At 29.8% G+C, this 22578-nt stretch overlaps 1 protein-coding gene across 2 annotated transcripts in view; it reads right to left on the bottom strand.

Moving 5' to 3' along the window:
• Positions 1-22578, bottom strand: part of LOC142332349 (voltage-gated inwardly rectifying potassium channel KCNH6-like) — a 792659-nt gene that overhangs the window by 92764 nt on the left and 677317 nt on the right. For both annotated transcript variants that reach the window (XM_075378757.1, XM_075378763.1), the window contains 2 exons: positions 3409-3602; positions 176-426 (listed from right to left, as the gene is read on the bottom strand). In XM_075378757.1, coding sequence (XP_075234872.1) covers positions 176-426; positions 3409-3602 — 445 coding nt within the window. The remainder of the gene's footprint in view (positions 1-175; positions 427-3408; positions 3603-22578) is intronic.

Below are 22578 nucleotides of genomic sequence, written 5' to 3'. Positions count from 1 at the left end.
AATTAGGTTTTAAATGATTGCTCTTTATTGCTAGATATATTATTAAAGATTCAAACCATTTAAAAATGATTCTATCATCAAGACATTCACCATGTAGATGTAAGTTGTAAAGTAAATTTTAGTTTTGACAAATGAACAGGCAGTAAAAGGAATGATTAAGATTTATTTTACTTACTAATTATGTTCCGAGCCATCTTCACTAGAACACCTGAGATGAGGACGTCCATGTGTTTCAGAACCTATTTGACGGTATGAATGATGTGTTGGACGGAATGTCAGCCTTCTATCAACATCTAGCCCCCCATCACCCCCTACACTAATACCTACTGTCCCACCACCTCCTTGACCTCCATCTTGAGAGTTGGAACGAGAGTGATACTGACGCGTTACTCTACCTATTCTTGGATCTACACCTGCCTGTTCTTCCTGAAAAGTTAAAATCTTGGTAATGAATTGAAAAACTGTTACTTGCTTTGTCAACAGAATGATTATTTACTATTGTCTAAGTAAGATTCACTAAACTTCTCATTATCTCAAGCTAACCTATGTGAAACATGGGCCATTGAAGCAACTGAACAAATATTTTAAGAATTTTCAATGTTGAAGAGAGGTTTAAGTTAGTAATTCACGAAAAGAGGATGAAACAAATTATAATAAATCTATTGCTTACCAAATATATCTGCTTAGGCCTAAATTGGAATGTATTTTAATGCAGTATATTGCAGGTTATACAGTATAACCCAGGCTGTTTACATTTCTTTTTGCTACTAACTGAATGGACTATTTCTTTATTGTTTCATATGCCTTCTCATTCCACTACAAATTTCCTTTGTAATTATAATATAAAATGGTTCTGTTTCCATTTTCCTATAAGTAGATATATAACAGATTGATATAAATAGTCTCCAAACAATTAGAAATGGAAGCCTACAATTTAACCTTTTAATGTATACAAGCATTTACTTTAATTTAATTAAATAAAGAATCAAAACATCAGATACAGTACATTAAAAGTAAGAGACACTTTATGTACTGTATCTGGAAGTTTTGATTTTATAATTAATTAAATTATATTATTTGATACAGTGGGGGAAAAATGTTTGAAAAAATATATATTTATATATTAATATATATATAAATCAATTACTATTTTGTATTTAAACCAATTCACACCTGACTTCGGCAGAGTTCTACCTGAAATAGTGTGATACTGTATTTAGGAATATGTTGTGCAAATGTAAACATGATGTTTTACCAACATAGAAAAATTTGGAGGCTGTAAGTTAAAAATGGTAAGATTTTCCTCACAATGCAATGGATTTTGGTGTTGGTATTTAACATTTTTAAACTGAATTAAAAAAAAAAAGATTAAGGATTACATGTAAGTTTTTAATGTAGGTGAAATTAGACTAAATTTAAAAATTGAATATAAAAAATTTTATAGTGAAAAATGATCTGTTCTGATTTGTAAAATAAGTAGAGAAAACAGGAGTATTAGGATAAAATGTTTTGGATAGAGTACATTTTTCTGTCATTAATGTGCATCTTTAAATGCAAGAATTTTATAGCATTGAAAAAATAAAATAAGAAAATATTAGACAAATCAAGCAAATGTGTCTTTGTCATTTAATTTATTTGAAACATGACTATGAAAAATTTGTACTTGGTTTTGAAAAGTTCTTGACTGCTAAAAATTTTCTTAAAGAGTAATTTTTATTATAATGAATCCATACCTCTACAAAATTGATCAAATTGTGATATTTATATGAAATTCTTCCCCTTCCCACAATGTTAGCAGATTATATTATTGCAACCAATGGCTCAAAATGCCTTTCCTCTAAACGATATTATCATGGTTGTTATTATGCTATATTTTATATGAATATCAAAAGAAAAAATATCCTAAAATTTTTAAAATTGATAGAAATGAAAATAATTATTAACAAGTATGCTTAATCTTGTAAGAAAATAACTACTGTGACTCTTGAAAAATCATGGTACAATTTGTTTGATGGAAGATCCCAATGTTTCAGAGGAAAGTACTAATGTTATGAATTAGTATGAAAAGTTTCTAAATGCAACAACTTTGAAAATGAAGAAATACTCCAATGGTAGTTTAAACAATGAAGGATATGAGTTCACTAACCAAGAAGTAGTGGATTTTGTGTAATGAACAGAAACAGAAGTTGGAATAGACATGGGCAAAAAAGTTCCAATCAACTGTGGAGGCATTCAATAATTTTGGGTAAGAAAATTCTATTGCACTCTTTAACAATTCATATTTATACTTCAACCATGCTATGAATGTAATGTGTTGAAATTCTTTCATCCATACTTAGTCTCATATCAGGTTTTTTTCATAATTCACTGAGCAAAATGATAAAATGTTTTCTTCTGACATAATATAAAATAAATGTTGGTTGACATATATATACTAGATAACAGACAGGAACAAAAATTCAAAAGAAAATAAACTATTTTTGTAAGAACAAAATAATTAGTATAATTATTCATGTACAGTGTTAGAAGTAGGTACTTTTAGCTGATGAAAATGCAGCCAAACTTTTTTTTAAAGCAGCTAATGTAGCTGTGTCTTCTAATCTAGGAAACTGCATTTCCATAATTCAAAGATACCACTGAAACAAGAAATATGCTTTTCGTTTTTATTATTGAGCTCTGCACATAAAAACTTTTATGTTACAGTCACCCAGTAATGAAGTGTGCTCCATGAACTGGCTTAGTTGCCAGGTCAATTTCTTGTTTATTAACCACTCCGCATTTATGAGTAATCCCATCACTTTTAGTATTACTGTATATTACTAAGAACACTGAAGACATCTTTAAAAATAAGTTTTTCATGCCAATTTATTTTTATGATTTTTTTAATAATGTTATAGTATCTGATATATAACTTGAACATGTTTTTCGTTACATACTGTAATTAACTATATCTGCAATTGAGTGCAAAATAAATGTAAAAGAGACCTAAAAAATTTATTTTAATAACTCACACAATGTGTAAGCTGGTATAAATAGTAAAAAACAAAACGCTATAAAACAAACATACACCAATATGAAATGGAAGCAACTGACTAGGTGCTTCCATTACCTCACACATGGACAGAAAAATAGATAAAGGAGTAAAAAAACTCAAAAATTTAAGCGCTTTGTAACAATGCCCTCGTGTAGCCTGGTCTGCTCATCTGGCAATCTAATACACAGGAACACAGAAGATTGTTTTTTATTATTATACGTTAAAAGAACTTAAGAAAAAAATCAGACAATAAATACCAAATGTCAGAATTATGACAACTAAATTATTACATAAATTAAATAAATTACAAAAATCAATCCATGATTAAACTTTTTAAATTTTGATAGTAAAGTATCAAATTTATTCTTACTTACATCTCGCATGTAGAATGTAATTTCTAAATTGTTGGAGAAGGACTGATAGAATTCTGGGTATAGTTCCAAAACATCTAAGAGATCATCCCTATGAATTTTATGAAGGTCACAATAAGTAAGTGCTCTAACATTGCATGAAGATTTTCCAATAGTAGCATGAGCACAAGGATTCTCCCCAAATATGTCATCCTTGCCTAAAAGTGAAAAAAAATTAAGAATCATATTTAACTAAAAATATAAATAAAGCCTATATGTTGGAGGAAATTATACCATAAACATTAATTTCTAAAACAAGGAATAAAATATTATTTAAAATAAAATCAGTATATAATCACATATAAAAAATTTATCCAGATCATACATGCATGATCATAAATTACTACCATAGCAATTAGTCGGGGAGATGAAGTAAAATCTTAATTAGAACAGCATCATAAAATAAAAAAATAATAAATACAAAAATAAGTATTATAAACAATGCTCATATAAATACATAATATTATATACTGTAAATGAGTCTAAATTAATATATAAAAATAATTGCATTATGATAGGTACCAATACCTATGATACTACACCAATATCCATTGTGATAATACCATTAGCATTATAGGTAACCTGACTTGAGACTAAAGTCACATCTTAAAACGGACAATTATTTTGAAGGTAACTGCATCTCTTGCCAGACTTTCTAGGGAAGTGAGGATTGAAGTGGTTGTCTATTTATTATCTTCTTCACTGAGCCAAAAATTCTCTAAAAAATCAGAATGTTAAGCCCACTGCAATGCAGGTGATATTCAGACCTAGAAGTAATATGTTCACTCTCATATTAGTAAACATATTTATTCTCAGAGAAAACAATTTTTCAAGTGTATCTCGGTGTTTAACACATATCACAGCTGTAAGAAAAACAGGGATGGAGAATTTATAACAACAAATTAATATACCCATTTCTGAGGGAAAAGTACAAAACTAATAGCAATAAGAAATAATATAATAATGTCATAATGATAATTATTTAAAATGATGGAGATGCTGCTACATGAAATAATAAATTTGAAAACATTACATGAAAAGAATTAGAGAAAAATTATTTGATGCTTTAAACAAGGAGTATAAGAAAATGCTATTTAATAAATAAATCTAAAAACTTATTAACACAATAATTTTTTTTTTGTAAATGAAAATCTTTTAATTAAATTTCTAATAAAATAGCAGGATGATCTTTAAGTTATAGATAATTTATTGGAAATGGACTAGAAGAATAATACAGATCTTTCTCATTGGCAGAAATATTACACTCTACTAGGCTAAGTACACTACAAAAAAATATTTTTGTTTAAGTAGATAATGTTACTTTTTAGGGATAAATGATTACATTCATACATACATAGAATACACACATGGAAAAAGCCAGGCGATACTGCAAGGTATCAGATAGATTATATCATGGTTAAGCAAAGATTTAGAAATCAACTCATCGACTGCAAAACTTATCCTGGAGCAGACATTGATAGTGACCATAATTTAGTGATAATGAAATGTAGATTGGGGTTTGAAAACTTGAAGAAAATGTGTTAGATGAATCGGTGGCATTTAGAGAAGCTTGAGGAAGAGGAGGTAAAGGAGATTTTTGAGGAGGACATCGGAATAGGTCTGAGCAAAGAAGATAAGGTAGAAAATGTAGAAGAAGAATGGGAGAATGTTAAAAAGGGAATTCTTAAATCAGCAGAAGCGAACTTAGGTGGAACAAAGAGAACTGGTAGAAAACCTTGGATTTCAGACAATATATTGCAGCTGATGGATGAATGTAGAAAATATAAGAATGCTAGTGATGAAGAAAGTAAAGGAACTATCGATAATTAAGAAATAATATAAACAGGAAGTGCAAACTAGTGAAAGAAGAGTAGATTAAAGAAAAGTGTTCAGAAGTGGAAAGAGAAATCAACATTGGTAAAATAGACGAAACACACAGGAAAGTTAAGGAAACTTTTGGGTACATAAATAAAAACCTAATAATGTGTTAAACAAAGATGGTACACTGATTTATAATATGAAAGGCACAGTTGATAGGTGGGTGGAATATATTGAAGAGTTATACGGAGAAAATGAATTAGAAATTGGTGTTATAGAGGAAGAAGAGGAAGTCGAAGAGGATGAAAGGGGAGAAACAATACTGAGAATTGAGAAGAGTGGAAGAAGTGTTAGGAGAAGAGCAATTTGGTTTCAGAAAAATTATAGGGACAAGGAAAGCAATTTTAGGCCTCAGATTAATATTAGAAGGAAGATTAAAGAAAAACAAACCAACATACTTGGCATTTATAGACCTAGGAAAGGCATTCGATAACATAGACTGGGATAAAATGTTCAGCATTTTAAAAAAAATTAAGATTCAAATACAGAGATAGAAGAACATTTACAGGAACCAAACAGCAGCAGTAATAATTGAAGAACATAAGAAAGAAGCCGTAATAAGAAAGGGAATCCGACAAGGATGTTCCCTATCTCCATTACTTTTTAATCTTTACATAGAACTAGCAGTTAATGATGTTAAAGAACAATTTAGATCTGGAGTAACAGTACAAGGTGAAAAGATAAAGATGCTACGATTTGCTGATAATATGGTAATTCTAGCTGAGAGTAAAAAGGATTTTGAAGGAACAATGAACAGCATGAATGAAGTCTTACGCAAGAACTACCGCATGAAAATAAACAAGAACAAAACTAAAGTAATGAAATGTAGTAGAAATAATGAAGATGGACCAGTTAATGTGAAAATAGGAAGAGAAAAGATTATAGAGGTAGAAGATGTTTGTTATTTAGGAAGTGGAATTACTAAAGATGGACAAAGCAGGAGCAATATAAAATGCCGAATAGCACAGGTGAAACGAGCCTTCAGTAAGAAATATAATTTTTTTACTTCAAAAATTAATTTAAATGTTAGGAAAAGATTTTTGAAAGTATATGTTTAGAGTGTCACTTTATATGGAAGTGAAACTTGGATGATTAGAGTCCCTGAGAAGAAAAGATTAGAAGCTTTTGAAATGTGTTGCTATAGGAGAATGTTAAAAATCAGATGGGTGGATAAAGTGACAAATGAAGCGGCAGATCGATGAAGAAAGAAGTATTTGGAAAAATATAGTTAAAAGAAGAGACAGACTTATAGGCCTCATATTAAGCATCCTGGAATAGTCGCTTTAATATTAGAGGGTCAGGTAGAAGGAAAAAATTGTGTTGGCAGGCAACGTTTGGAATATGTAAAACAAACTGTAACGACTAGCACTAGATAGGGAATCTTGGAGAGCTGCATCAAACCAGTCAAAATGACTGAAGACAAAAAAATATACATATATTTTTTTAACAGCAATTATAAAAAAAAAATGTATGGAAAATTTAGTGATCTAACAGCCCCATTTTTTATTCTGTAAACCTGTTGTAAGGTTTTGAAGGTACCACTTTCCTTACATATGTAGTATAGTGGTTCACTTTACAATTAAATAAAATCAATTCTTGGAAACTGAGTGTTAAGACAGCATCATAATCAATAGAATCATCTAGTAGTGATGTCCCAAAAATTCCTGAAGTCCTGCTTACATTTGGTATATACTTAGTTAAAATGTTGTTGATAAATTGGATGGTGTTATGCATCAATAGACCAACAACCAAAAAAGAAATATGAGAAAAATGCTTTTAATTTTTATTCAATTTAAAAATCACTGATGCTAAATAGAAAAGTTTTTTTCTTGTTGTGCAAAAATTCAATATAAACTGGTCTGCATGCATTTTTCACCATTGTTTTAAGCAGAAAATAAGAAAGTTTCTAAAATGTCTCTTGGTCTATCCTGGATTTTATGGATATTAAAGACTTAGTATTTTTCATCAATAGACAAGTAACAAGTAATTAAAAAAAATTAATAAACTCTTTCTTAGATATGCCTTACTTTCTTAATAAAAATATAACTTTTTTTAATATTCAAACTACTTTAATAAAATTAAAGTAATAAATAGTATGTCAGTAAGAATTATTATGCTACTCACAAGTTAAAAAATTTTTTAAATACTCATGAAAGAAGTTAGTTTTTTTATTAACTTAACACATATTATTGTTGGCTTCTCTAAGTTATATTTTTAGATAATGAACATTATAACATAAAAGTTTTTTTATCAATTTTATTAAGTAAAACATTATTACAACAATTTAGAACAAGGAATGAAAAAAGTTAAAACAAAAAATAAATAACTATTTAGGCTTACCCTGAAATTAAAATTTTTGACTCATAACCCAATGAAATAATATAGTACAGTTTATGAAAAAGACTGTACAAAAATAAAACAGAAAATAAACTACTAATAACACTAAACGTGACAAAAATTGACAAGCAGCTCAAAAAATTATCAAAATAATACAATACAACCAAGAAAAAAATGATTATAATTTTCATATTCAAACTGAAAATCAGGGTCTTCATTAAACCCTTCAATATTACCTTCTACATTCTACATTCTCATCACTAAAACATTTTCTGTTACATTCTTATATCATTTGAAATGTAGTGTATGAGAAACTTCATATCATTTACTTTAGGAACTGACATTGCTTTGCAATTAGGCATAGTGGAAGAAGCGGCTGATTAAAATTAACTGCTTCCATCATTATTCTAGCACATCCTCTTTTCTCCTTCAAATTCAGTTTTTAGAAAAAACTGCATGGTTTTTCTTTCAGCAAAGTAATTTCTCTTATTTTTAACCAGTTGATTTTATTTGAATCAACACCTTTTTTCTGATTCACAATCGAAGCTTCCAGCTGTGAAGTACCAAAAAAATTGTTACTTTTCATTCTACATACAAGTTTTTTTTTTTTTTTTTATGACAAGTTGCCATTATTTGCATATAATCTTCGATACTGTAAATATGTTGTTGAAGACTCTCAATATCCCAAGTGTTTCATTTTCGAAAAAACTACATCTAGAATTAAGAAATTTCATTGTTAATCTTTTTTTTTACTGTTGATTGTTCCTCCAATATTGTTTTAAGAATCAATACAATTTTAATATTAGTTTCACCCATCACAGGAACCAAACCATACAATAACTTCTTTAGCAGAAGTTACATTTTCTTGAGATATTTCTTCAGGCAACTTCCAAATTTTCATTCCCCTCGTCTAGCTTGGTTCAGAACATGGTCCTTATTAATTTTTCCACTTGTACATCAAGCTTGTGGGCTTTTGTTCATCAAATAACAAACTGTCCTTGTTCCATTATTCTAAGATTAATTCGCTGGTTCAAGACTAATTGAGGCAATTTATATTTATATATGATCTTTAATGTTTCCAAAATTTTATTACATTTGATCAATTAAATTTTATATCAGTTTTAATAAATTACTTTAATGCATCAAAGAAGCAATGATAAAGTTTATGCAAGTTTAAAGGACTTAAAGAAATCCACTACGGCATTGAGTTATATTATTAATATAATATAATATATGTTTTATAAGTAAAACATTATTTGAAAACCATTTATGGAGTGGAAAATCATAATGTTGTAATAATTTAGAAATATTTATTTTTAGCTGAATAACTTCATTTAAGTTATCTGAACCTGTTACGAGATCATCAACATAAAAATAATTTTGAGTGGTCTTACAAGCTAATGGAAAATCATTTTCATTTTCATTTGCTATCTGAATTAAACATCTTGTGACTATGTATGAAGCATAAGCAGTCCCAAACGTTACAGTTTGTATTGCGAAGTGTTCTATTTCTTGATCTGGGGAATCATGCTAAAAAATACATTGTAAATTGCAATCGCTAGGTTTAACTAATACCAGTCAATACATTTTAGCTATGTCTGAAGTAAGGATGTAATCATGGATTCTAAATCTAAGTATGATGGAAAAAAAATCTTGTAGAACTACTGGTCCATCCTTCTTTTCATGAATCAATGTTAAGACTCACTCTCTTTTTCTTATAAATACATAAACTATCTCATTCTTCTTACTATTTTGTAAAAGTAAATAAATTTGTATATTCAGCTAGCCTATTTTATCAGCTGATATTTTATATTAGTAATTCATTATTTTTAATGTACTATTCAGTCTAAATTTAGATCACATTCTATCATGTACACTTTCATCACTTTTATTAACAATGTAATCTTCTTTTAATATAACTAAAATGTTAAAAATGTAATGATCATTATAACTTATTAAAAATAATACTTAATCATCAAATGGACAATGTCTATTAATTATTACAAAATATAAACCAGCAAAGTTAATATATAGAGTAATTACACCTAACTGAGGTATTACACCAAAGAGATTAGTTATTTGAACACCATATCTGCCACTTGTTGTATATTATATTGGTAGGTTTTCTTGGCAATGACAAAGTTTTCTGTAAATCAAAGCACAGTGTTTCCATATCAGGGTTTTCCTAAGCTTCAGTAAGATAATGTTTTTTTTCTTTTTATTGTGCATTTTCTGCTTTCTCAAGTGTTCATTTTTCTCATTTCTTAAATCCAGTTCTTTTTCTTTACAAGTGGCATTCTGTATTTCTATATTTAGGTGATTACATAAACTGCAAGTATCTTTCTTCAGATGGCTCCTTTTGAGATTAAATATTGTTTTGTAGAATGTACTTCAGGAAATTTATGAGAGTCTCCCTCTCTCACTCTTTCTCCTCTAGCATGGTTTCATTATCTACAAGTTTGTTTGAATTCATTGCATAAACAATTTTCTGTAGATTCAGATACAAGAGTTTCACTGTATAAACCATTAAATCCATTTAAAACAGAATTAACTAAACTAGATGTAGAATGAGATAAAAAATCTTTACTTATTTCCCCTTGCTCAGAATTATATAATGTCTAGTTGGTTATTTATTTTACTGGAATTAATTTGATCACATCATCAGAACTTTTGAATTCAGTGTTACTACTACTCACAATAACTGATCGTAAAGATTCTTGTAAAGATATTTCTCTATCTAAAGTTTAAAACAAACAGCTCAGTTAGAAAAATTATGTCATCAGAGGAAAATCCAAGAGAAGCGAAATAAATCATAATATAACATAATCATAATATAACTTCACTTTACTTTAAAGAGACTGGTTTGGTTTTGTTGAATGTGAAATCACCTGATTTATTTACAATTAAACAAGTAGCCAAAAAAATTATTGCTAAAAACAGCACATACTACTTTATCACTTCTGATAATACTGCTTGTGGACTTAGAAGTGATATATTCTTACTTCTTAATGCTTTCTTCCAATGACTCGGTACAAGTGCAGTTTTAATCAGAAATTTACCTTATTTTTAAGTCTAAACCTAAACTTTAAAAGGGGATTTTTGAAGGGCACTAAAATATTTTTAGTTAAAAATTGCTATAGTCTTTTTATAATTTTTTTTTTCAATTGTCTCAGATACAAATGTCATGTGATAATTTTTCCATAAACTTTGGCCTTACATAAGATGATTTATTTCAAAAATTTATTAGTTCTAATTCTTGTACCTTAGTAAAGAGTATCTAAATCTTCTTTAATAATCTGTCTGCCAACATTGAATATTACCTCATGAATAGATATTGAAGGAATATTCATTCACTGTAGACTTTAAAACATCGTTTATAGGCTTCATAATTGTTCATTGCTATACTATACTTGCTATATTTGAACTCATTTTTTTGCATATTTAATCAACATAGTCACTCCAAAAGAAGTTTACAATAATAATTACACTTATGAACTTTGCTAGTGATGACTGTTCAGTAACACTATTATTACCCATCATGATGTTATTACATTTTATTATTTACTATAATCACATTTAAAGCTTATAAAGTCGGATTTCTTTTTATTTAGTACTAAAATGGACAGAATGTGATGTTGAATTGTTGAATATACTTCTATAATAGTATCTACCTAAAATGACTACATTAATAGCAGACAATATAATTTTTGTATATCTGCATAGGTTATTGATTCTTTACAATAAATATAGTGGTAGTTCATTCATGTATTAAAAGTAAAACCTGAACCTAGTGTTGAACTTTGTGGTGCTATATTTTATAACACAACAAATAGAGATCTATAATTTCTCCTGTCTCTTGTTTATCTATGTAATTATTTTTAATTATACAATAAAACCTCAACCAGTTGTTGGCTACTCCTGCAATATCTATTTTGTCTAATTTTTAAAGAAATTGAAAATTCAAATAAACAAAGCTTTAATCAGAACTAAAAAGATAAATATAGTTTTTCTCCAGAGTCCATAGAATTTATCTTTACTAGATAAATCACTATTGCTCTTTTTCCAAATATTTTTAGAGAGATGTAAGCAGTCTCACACATCATACTTTTATGGTTTAGATATACTATTGGATTTACATTAAGCTTTAATTTTGTCTATTTTAAGTTACCTTGAACAATCAAGTATTTCTGGATTTGTCAAAGAAATTGTTTTAATTTAATAAACTCTACAGAAGAATTTTTAAATGCGTCAGTAATTTATTAAATCTGGCTATGAAAACATAATTAGGAAGACCATTCCTGTGTTATTAGACGTATGCCTGTAACACAACATATCATAGATTGACATGCTGTGTTATAAGAAAATAGTTTTATTGTCTAGTTTGACAGAGGTTGACATTGTTATTTATTAAGAATATATGACTTCTGTTTTTGTAAACCAAAATACATAGAGATGATACAACAGAATTTTTAGATCTCTTTAAAAAAATACAAAATAAAAAGAAGATTTAAAAAATGCTTTTATTTTAGATGTCATATGATAATTTTTTTTATAAACTCTGGCCCTATATCAGGTAATACAATTTAAATGAACTCTTGAAAATAGTCACACTTTCATAATTAGTGAAAGCATTTAATGGTAACCTTCCAAAACTAACTAATAGTAAACTTTGAATTCTTTCAACTTTTCTGCTCAACTTGCAATTATCCATATTTTTTTTGTCTTGAAAACTCATCCTGCTGTTTTGAAGAAGCCTTAAGATTTAATATTAATTTCAAATGGCAATATATAAAATCATAATAAATATTTGATAATGATCACAAGCTACAATTAAAAAGATGACTTAACACAAAACTATATGGTTTAATCATGTTGCAGACAAAATTGTTTGATTATTCCCCAAGATTTTATCATCTAACAAGATATCCAGAAATTCCATACTACATGCTAAAGAATTACAGTCAAATCCCCCACTTTTGATGTTCGTACATAAATTTTCTTTTACCTGGAAAGAAATTGAGTGTGAAGGTTCCTTCTGTTTAAAAGTGCATTTAACAGTAAGTTTTTTTTAGTTTTATGTATTACATCTGTCACTACTCTCAGTAGACTTTGTTCATATGAAAAACTAGCTATAAAAGTCAACAAGAAGGAAAAATAATTGTGATTACAATTGAAAAAATTAGAACCCCATTACAAGAGTTGAAAATTGGAAATTTTGCTTAGTGTTGAATGTACTTAAATGTAGGGAGATTTAACTGTTAGTAACTGGAAGTAGGAAAAACAAATTATTAAAATTCAATGGATCTAGGAGAAATAAAAAAAAAACCGTTATAAATGCTAAATAAAGCTGTATATCTCTAGTTTCTTCATCAATAAAAAGAGGTTGTTACTTTACCAGACTTGTACAGTTCCTGACAATAAAAATTTAATTTATTTTTCTACATGATAATTAAATTGCCTGAGCTGATCATAGGTAGTTTGATGATTGGAAATCTCAATATAATATCTGATACTTTAAAATGCATAATATAAAGACATTTGCCTCACTAACTCTCTGACTGACATAATACTCACTTACTGTGGTAAGATCCTTGTTACATTTTCACTCCCTCTTGCTGTTGGGTTCTGAAACCTAGCAGTGGCTAAGGTGCCTACAGCAAAGTATGGTCGTCAGATATCATGCCACTCTACGTCACTAGCTGCTCCCTTGAGCACAGTACATAGCATCTTATACCAGTCTACACTCATACCTGACCCAAGGTGGTCTTGTTTGGATGAACATTATTTTAAGTTTTATTTAGGTTATGTTTGCTGTCTTTTAAGTTATAAGTTACAAGTGTTATGTTACAAAATTATTCTAAACCGCCAAGACGGCATACAATTAAACAATACTTCAGTAATCAATAAGGTATTGTCTTCATTCATCACCTATGAACACATACAGCCTACCCTTGTTCTAAAATCTATTGCAACAGTGTTGACCAATGGCGCCCCGTCGATGTCGCAACAATCCTTTTTAATACTCCATTTCCCAAAATGAGAGAAAATTCCAAAATTTAAGATTTTACTAATTCATGGGATATTACCCCAACATATATTTTTTTTGGTATGCAGAAGGGCTTGAAATGAGTATTGTAAGACATTTTTGGATTTACGCAGTCAACCAAATATCACATTAGACTGCAGTCTTTCCTGATTTGCTTAGCCCCAGTAGACAAATTTTTCACTAAAAAATGATAAAACTATGAAAAGAAAAGCTAAGAAAGGAGGCTATGAAAAGAAAAAGTAAGAAGATTCTGTTTTAGTCAACATCAGCCGAAACTGAAGAGGAAAATGCTTATTTCAGGGTATGTTCTCTTGACTGTATCCTTCATAGATTCTTTTTTGGAATGTAGAAGGCCTGATTGTGAAAAAATGCAAGAGTTATATACCTATCTTGACAATCTTGAAACTCTCCCCATAAAGGAGTTATATAAATAAATCATGCTGTGTTCCACCAAAGGAAGTCCACCAAAATCAAATCTAATTTATCACAATCCTGAGAAAATATGATACCACAGAATTTTAGAGTCTTCTGATGAATACAAGAGATAAAATCACACTTATAGATCTTAGAGGACATGCCCTAGTAAAACAGAGATTATAAAAATTCTTTTAGACTTATTATGAAAGTTTTAGTGCTACATGGTAAATTTGACTGGACTTATTCAGGAACAAAAATAAAAAAAAAACTTTTGTTTCATTAAAGAGGCACAGCTAAAATTATAGCATAATTTTTTTGTTTGTGATCTTTAAGTGCATAGTAATAATAAAGTTTTATACTTCTAATGACCGTATCTTTGGGGGAGGAGTGACTTCTTATACAGTTTTATGCAATAAATAAGTGACATTCCTGCAAAAAAAAAAAATAAAAAAATAAAACAGTAATGACCTTTTTGTTCTCCACTACTTGAAACCCACTGGTACATTAAAAATTCAGGATATGACCAACTTCTCTTGCGGGTGCAGGAACCCTGGAAAGTTTTGTTTACGTAAACACCTCAAACCAAAAAAAAAAATACCAGAAATTTTAGTTTTCAACTTATCTTGAAACTTTCAGTTTTGCTGAATCTTAATAAACCATGACATAAGGGATACAAAAATATCTAAAATTTTTTACATTTCGATAGAGAATTTTGTTATAAAATAATTTCACTCGATGATTATTATCTCTTCGAGATGAAATTGCATATGAATTAAGAACAGCTCACCCTATCAGCCCTGAAGTCATAGCACCTGAAAATTTGTATTCATTATAACTATTGGTAAACCAAAATTTTTAATGTATGTGAAACCATATAAAAAATGTTTGACATGATATAACCGTAATTTTGTTTGGGGATTGATGAAATGGCGTCATCAGTAAAGAAGATAAATAGCGCATGATTTTGAAGATAAGTAAAAAATAATAGTAAGATAATAGTAATTAATCTAACCAAGGGGAGAAACTGTTCTAATATAGTAGAAATTTACCTCATTAGTAAGAAGTGCAGAATACCTCAGTAGTAGAAGTGTAAATTGAATAAGAGTATTTTATGGAAATCACAAATATTTTAATTATATTAAAATATATTTTAAAGACTGGGAAGCAGCTGTCAGTAAATACATTGTTTTCCTAAAACCAACAAAGGTTTGTTAATAACTTATGTTTTAAGAAATTGTTTAAAATAATTTATTAAATGCAGATAATGAAATTGGTATATAATTTTGTAAATTAAATGCAGAACTGTTTTTCTCCCTAAAGGGAAAACAATTGAAAGCTTACGGGAATCTGTTAATGTTCTTTGGTGAAAAATTAATCAATTTAATTTAGAAGAAAATTAATAATGTTATCTGCAAATTTCTTTCTTTCATTCCTATGTGTACACTGCAGTCTGTTAAGCTAGTGAACTATAAGCAACACCCCCCCTCCCTCCGCAACAAGGCCGAATGAGATGAGGATTATGTGTATGACATATAAATGAGGTGTAGTCTTGTACAGTCAGGCTGACCACTCCTGAGATATGCATTAATTGAACCCCAACCACCATAGTACACTGGTATCCACTGTCTATTATTCAAATCCATATAAAAGCAACTAACCTTTACTAGGATTTGAATCTCAGAATCTAAAAATTTAAGGCAAAAATTTCAAAATTCCTATACAGAATGTTTATATTTCCATAGTACAAGTATTATTTCAGTATTTCATATATATGAAAACTGAAAAAAAAAGAAGATTTATCAACAAAATCATTAAGAAATTGAAAAAGGTCAGTATTATAATGCTTGGAAATCCTAATAAAAAAATTATTGAATTCCTTAGTTATATGCATAGGATATGTAACTGAAATTGTTTAAGAAATTTTATTTCCATAAGAGTCCAGAAAGTCTTAACTTATGTTTTGTAGTAATTTTTTACATCATTTATCTGAATTCCTTGTTGCATTTGTGTTTCTTGCAAACACCGGTTTTCGTTTCAGACAGAATTTTTTTGTAAACCTGTCTACATTATAAATAAAATCAATAACAAGGAAATGTAAATTACATAATCACCTGAAAAAAAAAAATATTTTTCTAATTTTATAAATTTTGACATTTTGAAGTCAGAGCCAGACTTATGGATTAGTAACGTGTTACAGTTGTTTTTAATTTAACGCTGACTTTTAAAGGTCAGACTTTAAAGAAGAATTGGAAAAGTGTATTTTTTAAAGTATTTTATTATTTTTTAATATTTATTTTATGCAAATAATTTTGTAATTTAATAAAAGAGTTATTTTTCAATTTTTTTTTTGTCTTCAGTCATTTGACTGGTTTGATGCAGCTCTCCAAGATTCCCTATCTAGTGCTAGTCGTTTCATTTCAGTATACCCTCTACATCCTACATCCCTAACAATTTGTTTTACATATTCCAAACATGGCCTGCCTATACAATTTTCCCCTTCTACCTGTCCTTCCAATATTAAAGCGACTATTCCAGGATGCCTTAGTATGTGGCCTATAAGTCTGTCTCTTCTTTTAACTATATTTTTCCAAATGCTTCTTTCTTCATCGATCTGCCGCTTCATTTGTCACTTTATCCACCCATCTGATTTTTAACATTCTCCTATAGCAACACATTTCAAAAGCTTCTAATCTTTTCTTCTCAGATACTCCGATTGTCCAAGTTTCACTTCCATATAAAGCGACACTCCAAACATACACTTTCAAAAATCTTTTCCTGACATTTAAATTAATTTTTGATGTAAACAAATTATATTTCTTACTGAAGGCTCGTTTAGCTTGTGCTATTCGGCATTTTATATCGCTCCTGCTTCGTCCATCTTTAGTAATTCTACTTCCCAAATAACAAACATCTTCTACCTCTATAATCTTTTCTCTTCCTATTTTCACATTAACTGGTCCATCTTCATTATTTCTACTACATTTCATTACTTTAGTTTTGTTCTTGTTTATTTTCATGCGGTAGTTCTTGCGTAGGACTTCATCCATGCTGTTCATTGTTCCTTCAAAATCCTTTTTACACTCAGCTAGAATAACCATATTATCAGCAAATCGTAGCATCTTTATCTTTTCACCTTGTACTGTTACTCCAGATCTAACTTGTTCTTTAACATCATTAACTGCTAGTTCCATGTAAAGATTAAAAAGTAACGGAGTAACATCCTTGTCGGACTCCCTTTCTTATTACGGCTTCTTTCTTATGTTCTTCAATTGTTACTGTTGCTGTTTGGTTCCTGTACATGTTAGCAATTGTTCTTCTATCTCTGTATTTGAACCCTAATTTTTTTAAAATGCTGAACATTTTATTCCAGTCTACGTTATCGAATGCCTTTCTAGGTCTATAAACGCCAAGTATGTTGGTTTGTTTTTCTTTAATCTTCCTTCAACTATTAATCTGAGGCCTAAAATTGCTTCCCTTGTCACTAACTTTTCCTGAAACCAAATTGGTCTTCTCCTAACACTTCTTCCACTCTCCTCTCAATTCTTCTGTATAGAATTCTAGTTAAGATTTTTGATGCATGACTAGTTAAACTAATTGTTCTGTATTCTTCACATTTATCTGCCCCTGCTTTCTTTGGTATCATTGCTATAACACTTTTTTTGAAGTCTGACGGAAATTCCCCTTTTTCATAAATATTACACAACAGTTTGTATAATCTATCAATCGCTTCCTCACCTGCACTGCGCAGTAATTCTACAGGTATTCCGTCTATTCCAGGAGCCTTTCTGCCATTTAAATCTTTTAATGCTCTCTTAAATTCAGATCTCAGTATTGTTTCTCCCCTTTCATCCTCTTCGACTTCCTCTTCTTCCTCTATAATACCAATTTCTAATTCATTTTCTTCGTATAACTCTTCAATATATTCCACCCACCTATCAACTTTGCCTTTCATATTATAAATCAGTGTACCATCTTTGTTTAACACATTATTAGGTTTTAATTTATGTACCCCAAAATTTTCCTTAACTTTCCTGTATGCTCCGTCTATTTTACCAATGTTCATTTCTCTTTCCACTTCTGAACACTTTTCTTTAATCCACTCTTCTTTCGCCAGTTTGCACTTCCTGTTTATAGCATTTCTTAACTGCCGATAATTCCTTTTACTTTCTTCATCACTAGCATTCTTATATTTTCTACGTTCATCCATCAGCTGCAATATATCGTCTGAAACCCAAGGTTTTCTACCAGTTCTTTTTATTCCGCCTAAGTTTGCTTCTGCTGATTTAAGAATTTTGTTTTTAACATTCTCCCATTCTTCTTCTACATTTTCTACCTTATCTTTTTTACTCAGACCTCTTGTGATGTCCTCCTCAAAAATCTCCTTTACCTCCTCTTCCTCAAGCTTCTCTAAATTCCACCGATTCATCTGACACCTTTTCTTCAGGTTTTTAAACCCTAATCTACATTTCATTATCACCAAATTATGGTCGCTATCAATGTCTGCTCCAGGGTATGTTTTGCAGTCAACGAGTTGATTTCTAAATCTTTGCTTAACCATGATATAATCTATCTGATACCTTGCAGTATCGCCTGGCTTTTTCCAAGTGTATATTCTTCTATTATGATTTTTAAATTGGGTGTTAGCAATTACTAAATTATACTTCGTGCAAAACTCTATAAGTCGGTCCCCTCTTTCATTTCTTTTGCCCAGCCCGTATTCACCCACTATATTTCCTTCCTTGCCTTTTCCAATGCTTGCATTCCAATCTCCAACTATTATTAAATTTTCATCTCCTTTTACGTGTTTAATTGCTTCATCAATCTCTTCGTATACACACTCTACCACATCATCATCATGGGCGCTTGTAGGCATATAGACGTTAACAATCGTTGTCGGTTTAGGTTTTGATTTTATCCTTATTACAATGATTCTATCGCTATGTGTCTTGAAATACTCCACTCTCCTCCCTATCTTCTTGTTCATCACGAAACCTACTCCTGCCTGCCCATTATTTGACATTATGTAATATTTTTCAATATTACATAAAAACGTTTTAGGGTTAATTCTAGGTTTTTTAACATTTATTTTGTCAAAATAATTAAAAATTGTTCTCTTTGTATTTACACTATTTTTTACTAAATGTAAAGCAGAAATCAAAAAGAGATAGTAACAAAAAAAATTGAAAAATATTTCATCAAAGCTGATTATGTAACTGTTTTTCCCCTAGATGTATCGGCAAAATATCTCAGTTTTTTAAGTGAATCTTTATTGATTATCCTATTCTAAGAAGAAATCACATCCCTGAAGCTTAATTTTTACAATGAATGAAATTCTATAATTTTTCATTATAAACTATAAGAATATAAAAGATTTTTAAAAATATTATAAAACTATCTACTTATATATAAATGTAAAAGTTTGTCTGTTTGTTGGTTTGTTTGCAACAGTACCATACGAGAACCAACCAAATGATTTTTAAAATTTTTCAGGATACATTCATCTTATCCCAGGAAAGGTTTTAAGCTGTAGATTGAGGCCCTAGCCCCCTTGTGGATTAATACAATAAAGATATTAAAGATATTAAGAAAAAAAAATTAATCCTCTTTCTTCATTCTTACATTTTTCACTATGGTAAAAAAATATAATGAAGTAAAACACTTTTTTTTTTCTAATGGATTTCTGTAAAGTATTTAATATTCTCACAACCATAAGGATAACAAATGATTCAGGGTCCAGGGGGCTCTAACAATTATAAAATTGTAGTTCTACTAGGACTGGAAATAATTAATTTTTCTAACTTGAAATATGTAATTATTCATTTTTGTGCAAGATTATAACTTTTTGGAAAATTAAATAATGTAGATACATTACGACAATGAATCTGTGAGGATTATAAAGTCTATGATGTTTTATTTTCAAATTTCCAAAAGAATAAGGAACGTTTCATAAATTATCATCATAATTAGATTTAATCCAAATCAATATGTGTTACCTCATCACAAATTAACAAAATAATCACAAGTTTAACAACCTCACACGAGTTTTAGCACAAAAGTTTCATGTAAAAAACAACCATAACATGAACACAATATTGTTTGTTTAAAAATCAAAACTTATTTAAATTAAATTACCCTCCTATAAGAATCCAAATTATTACTGCAAAATTACTTAAAATTACAAAAACAATGTCCCAAAGAGAAAATACTAGAAGAAAGAGGTATTTAAGTTTTAATTTCATAATTTAGACTACACAAAGTAGTAGTGCTTGAAACAATTTTTTTGAAGTCAATATGATGACTTAAATAATATAATACTATTGAAGTTATTGTTATACTGTAGTTTACCTTAATATCAGTAATAACAAAACAGTACTATGTTAACATTCATCTTATAAAATTAAAAGGATGTTAGAAAAGTTGCTTGTTTTACTTAGGGCATTTCGGTTTCTAATGTTAATAAATGATCTTTCAGAAATCATTAGATTTACAGACTTTTTTTTTTTTTTATTATGTCAACGTTTTCAGAATAATCAAATAAAATAAGAAGAAAAACAAAAATAAACCCTTACAAAGTTACTAAAATTAGATACTAATTACATCTTGCTTACTGACTTAAGAAAGCTGGTTTAATAGACAGACTGAACTTCAGACAGTCTGACAGTTAGTAGTGACAGTCAGTTTTAATACGACTCTTCTAATAGTGATGCAAGCAGAACAACACTTTTAAATAGAAAGTATATTTTTTTGGTTAATAATGAATAATAAATAAATAATAATAATAATAATAATAATAATCTCCTGAGGTAAATCCATCTCCACGTCTGGATCAGTAACATTTGATCCACGTCCGGGGTGGGGACAACGAGTTTGTACTTGTTCAAGACTTGTACAAAACTCCAAACCGTCTAACGGAGTTATGGTCAAGTTCCTTTCTGGTTGATGTGGTCATGGGAGTATGGATCATGGTCGTTTTTCATCTCTAGACTGAACCCTGCGTGTTTGTTGTGTGCAGTGGCCTGTATTGCTGGAAATGGGGATCCTGGCGCTTGAGTGAAACCTCTCTGTTGATGTGGAAAACCACGGTTGGATGTAGCAACACAGCACTTTGGCCCCTGCTTTGGCTATACAGGAGGCTGGTTTGCTAACCACTGCCGGTCAGTCGGCTTGTTTACGACTGAACCTTCCACTTGCGGAGGGGACAGGTAAACAGGTGAGAGCCTGAGATACCTTGACAGGACTAGTTTCCTGTTTGGGGTGGATTGGGATCTATATCTCTTTGGTAGCCCTGACTTCTGCATGGGCACCCCAAATGTGTGGCTCTGTGGTGGATGGGGAGCTAGGGAGACAAAATTTTCTAAAACATGTTATGGATCCTAAAATCTCAAATCCTTGTTTGGTAATCTCGGACAACCTTGAGGGCAAACGCTCTTGTGAAATCTCTCCTCCTTTGAAAGCTGGTGGACCAGTTAAGGAAGCTAAAAAGACACAAACTGGATTATTCATTGAACCACTGAACGGCGTACAACCAGCGAAATTATTACAGATAAAATAATTGGCAAATATTGATGTTACTGTCGAAGCTCATGGCACACTCAAATATTCCAAAGTAGTAGTAGTTTGTCGTAACTTTCTTAATTGTAGTGAAGAGAAGATTGTTAGTAAAATGGCATTGTAAGATGTCATCGCATGTAGGCAATTGAACATGAGGAGGGATGTATAACTGTTATCCTCTTCTTCTCATGTCCTTACTTTTAATAAGCCATCATTTGAAAAAATCAGAGCCGGAATCGATCGATTGGATGTCCGCGCTTATATCCCACCGCCGATGAGATGTTTCAAATGCCAACATTTTGGTTATATCTCTGACAGATGCAATCGTGAGAAGATTTGTGCATGTGCCAAGAAATCCATGAAGGTGAACCCTGTAAGAAAATCCCTTTATATGTGAATTATGGGTGACAACATTTAACAAGATCTGGAAATTGTCCTGCTTTCAAAAAAGAAATCGCAATACAAAAGACTAGCTTTAGCTTTTATGAAGGCAGAGACCTCTAACAGAGGAACATAATTTAGATTTAAGATGTTTTACTGTGTAAGATTATATACTTATAAATATTAAGTAAATAAAGTAATTATAAATATCAAGTGAGTGCATAAAAAAGATTTTCCATATGACACTAAACAAGAGAGACAAAATACTGTTTATTTTAGACTAATGAAGCTACCTAGATTTCTCATTAAATATGGCTTTATTATGAACTTAAGTGTAGAATTGTAAATTGTATATTATTCAGCAGAAAAATCTGTGGCTGCATTACAGCCGAGCATCCTCTGCATTAAATATTTTTATTTAAAAATTGTCCAATATGTTCAATAAGCAATTTCTTTTTAATCCTGCAGTTACAAATAACAAAATTTCATATTATTTGCAAATATATGTTGGAGCTGGAAAAATT

This window comes from Lycorma delicatula, chromosome 1 (assembly GCF_047948215.1).
Source record: "Lycorma delicatula isolate Av1 chromosome 1, ASM4794821v1, whole genome shotgun sequence".
NCBI classification, from domain to species: Eukaryota; Metazoa; Arthropoda; class Insecta; order Hemiptera; family Fulgoridae; genus Lycorma; species Lycorma delicatula.
Note: the sequence above shows the minus strand (reverse complement) of the source record. Positions and strands in the feature narration are given on the sequence as shown.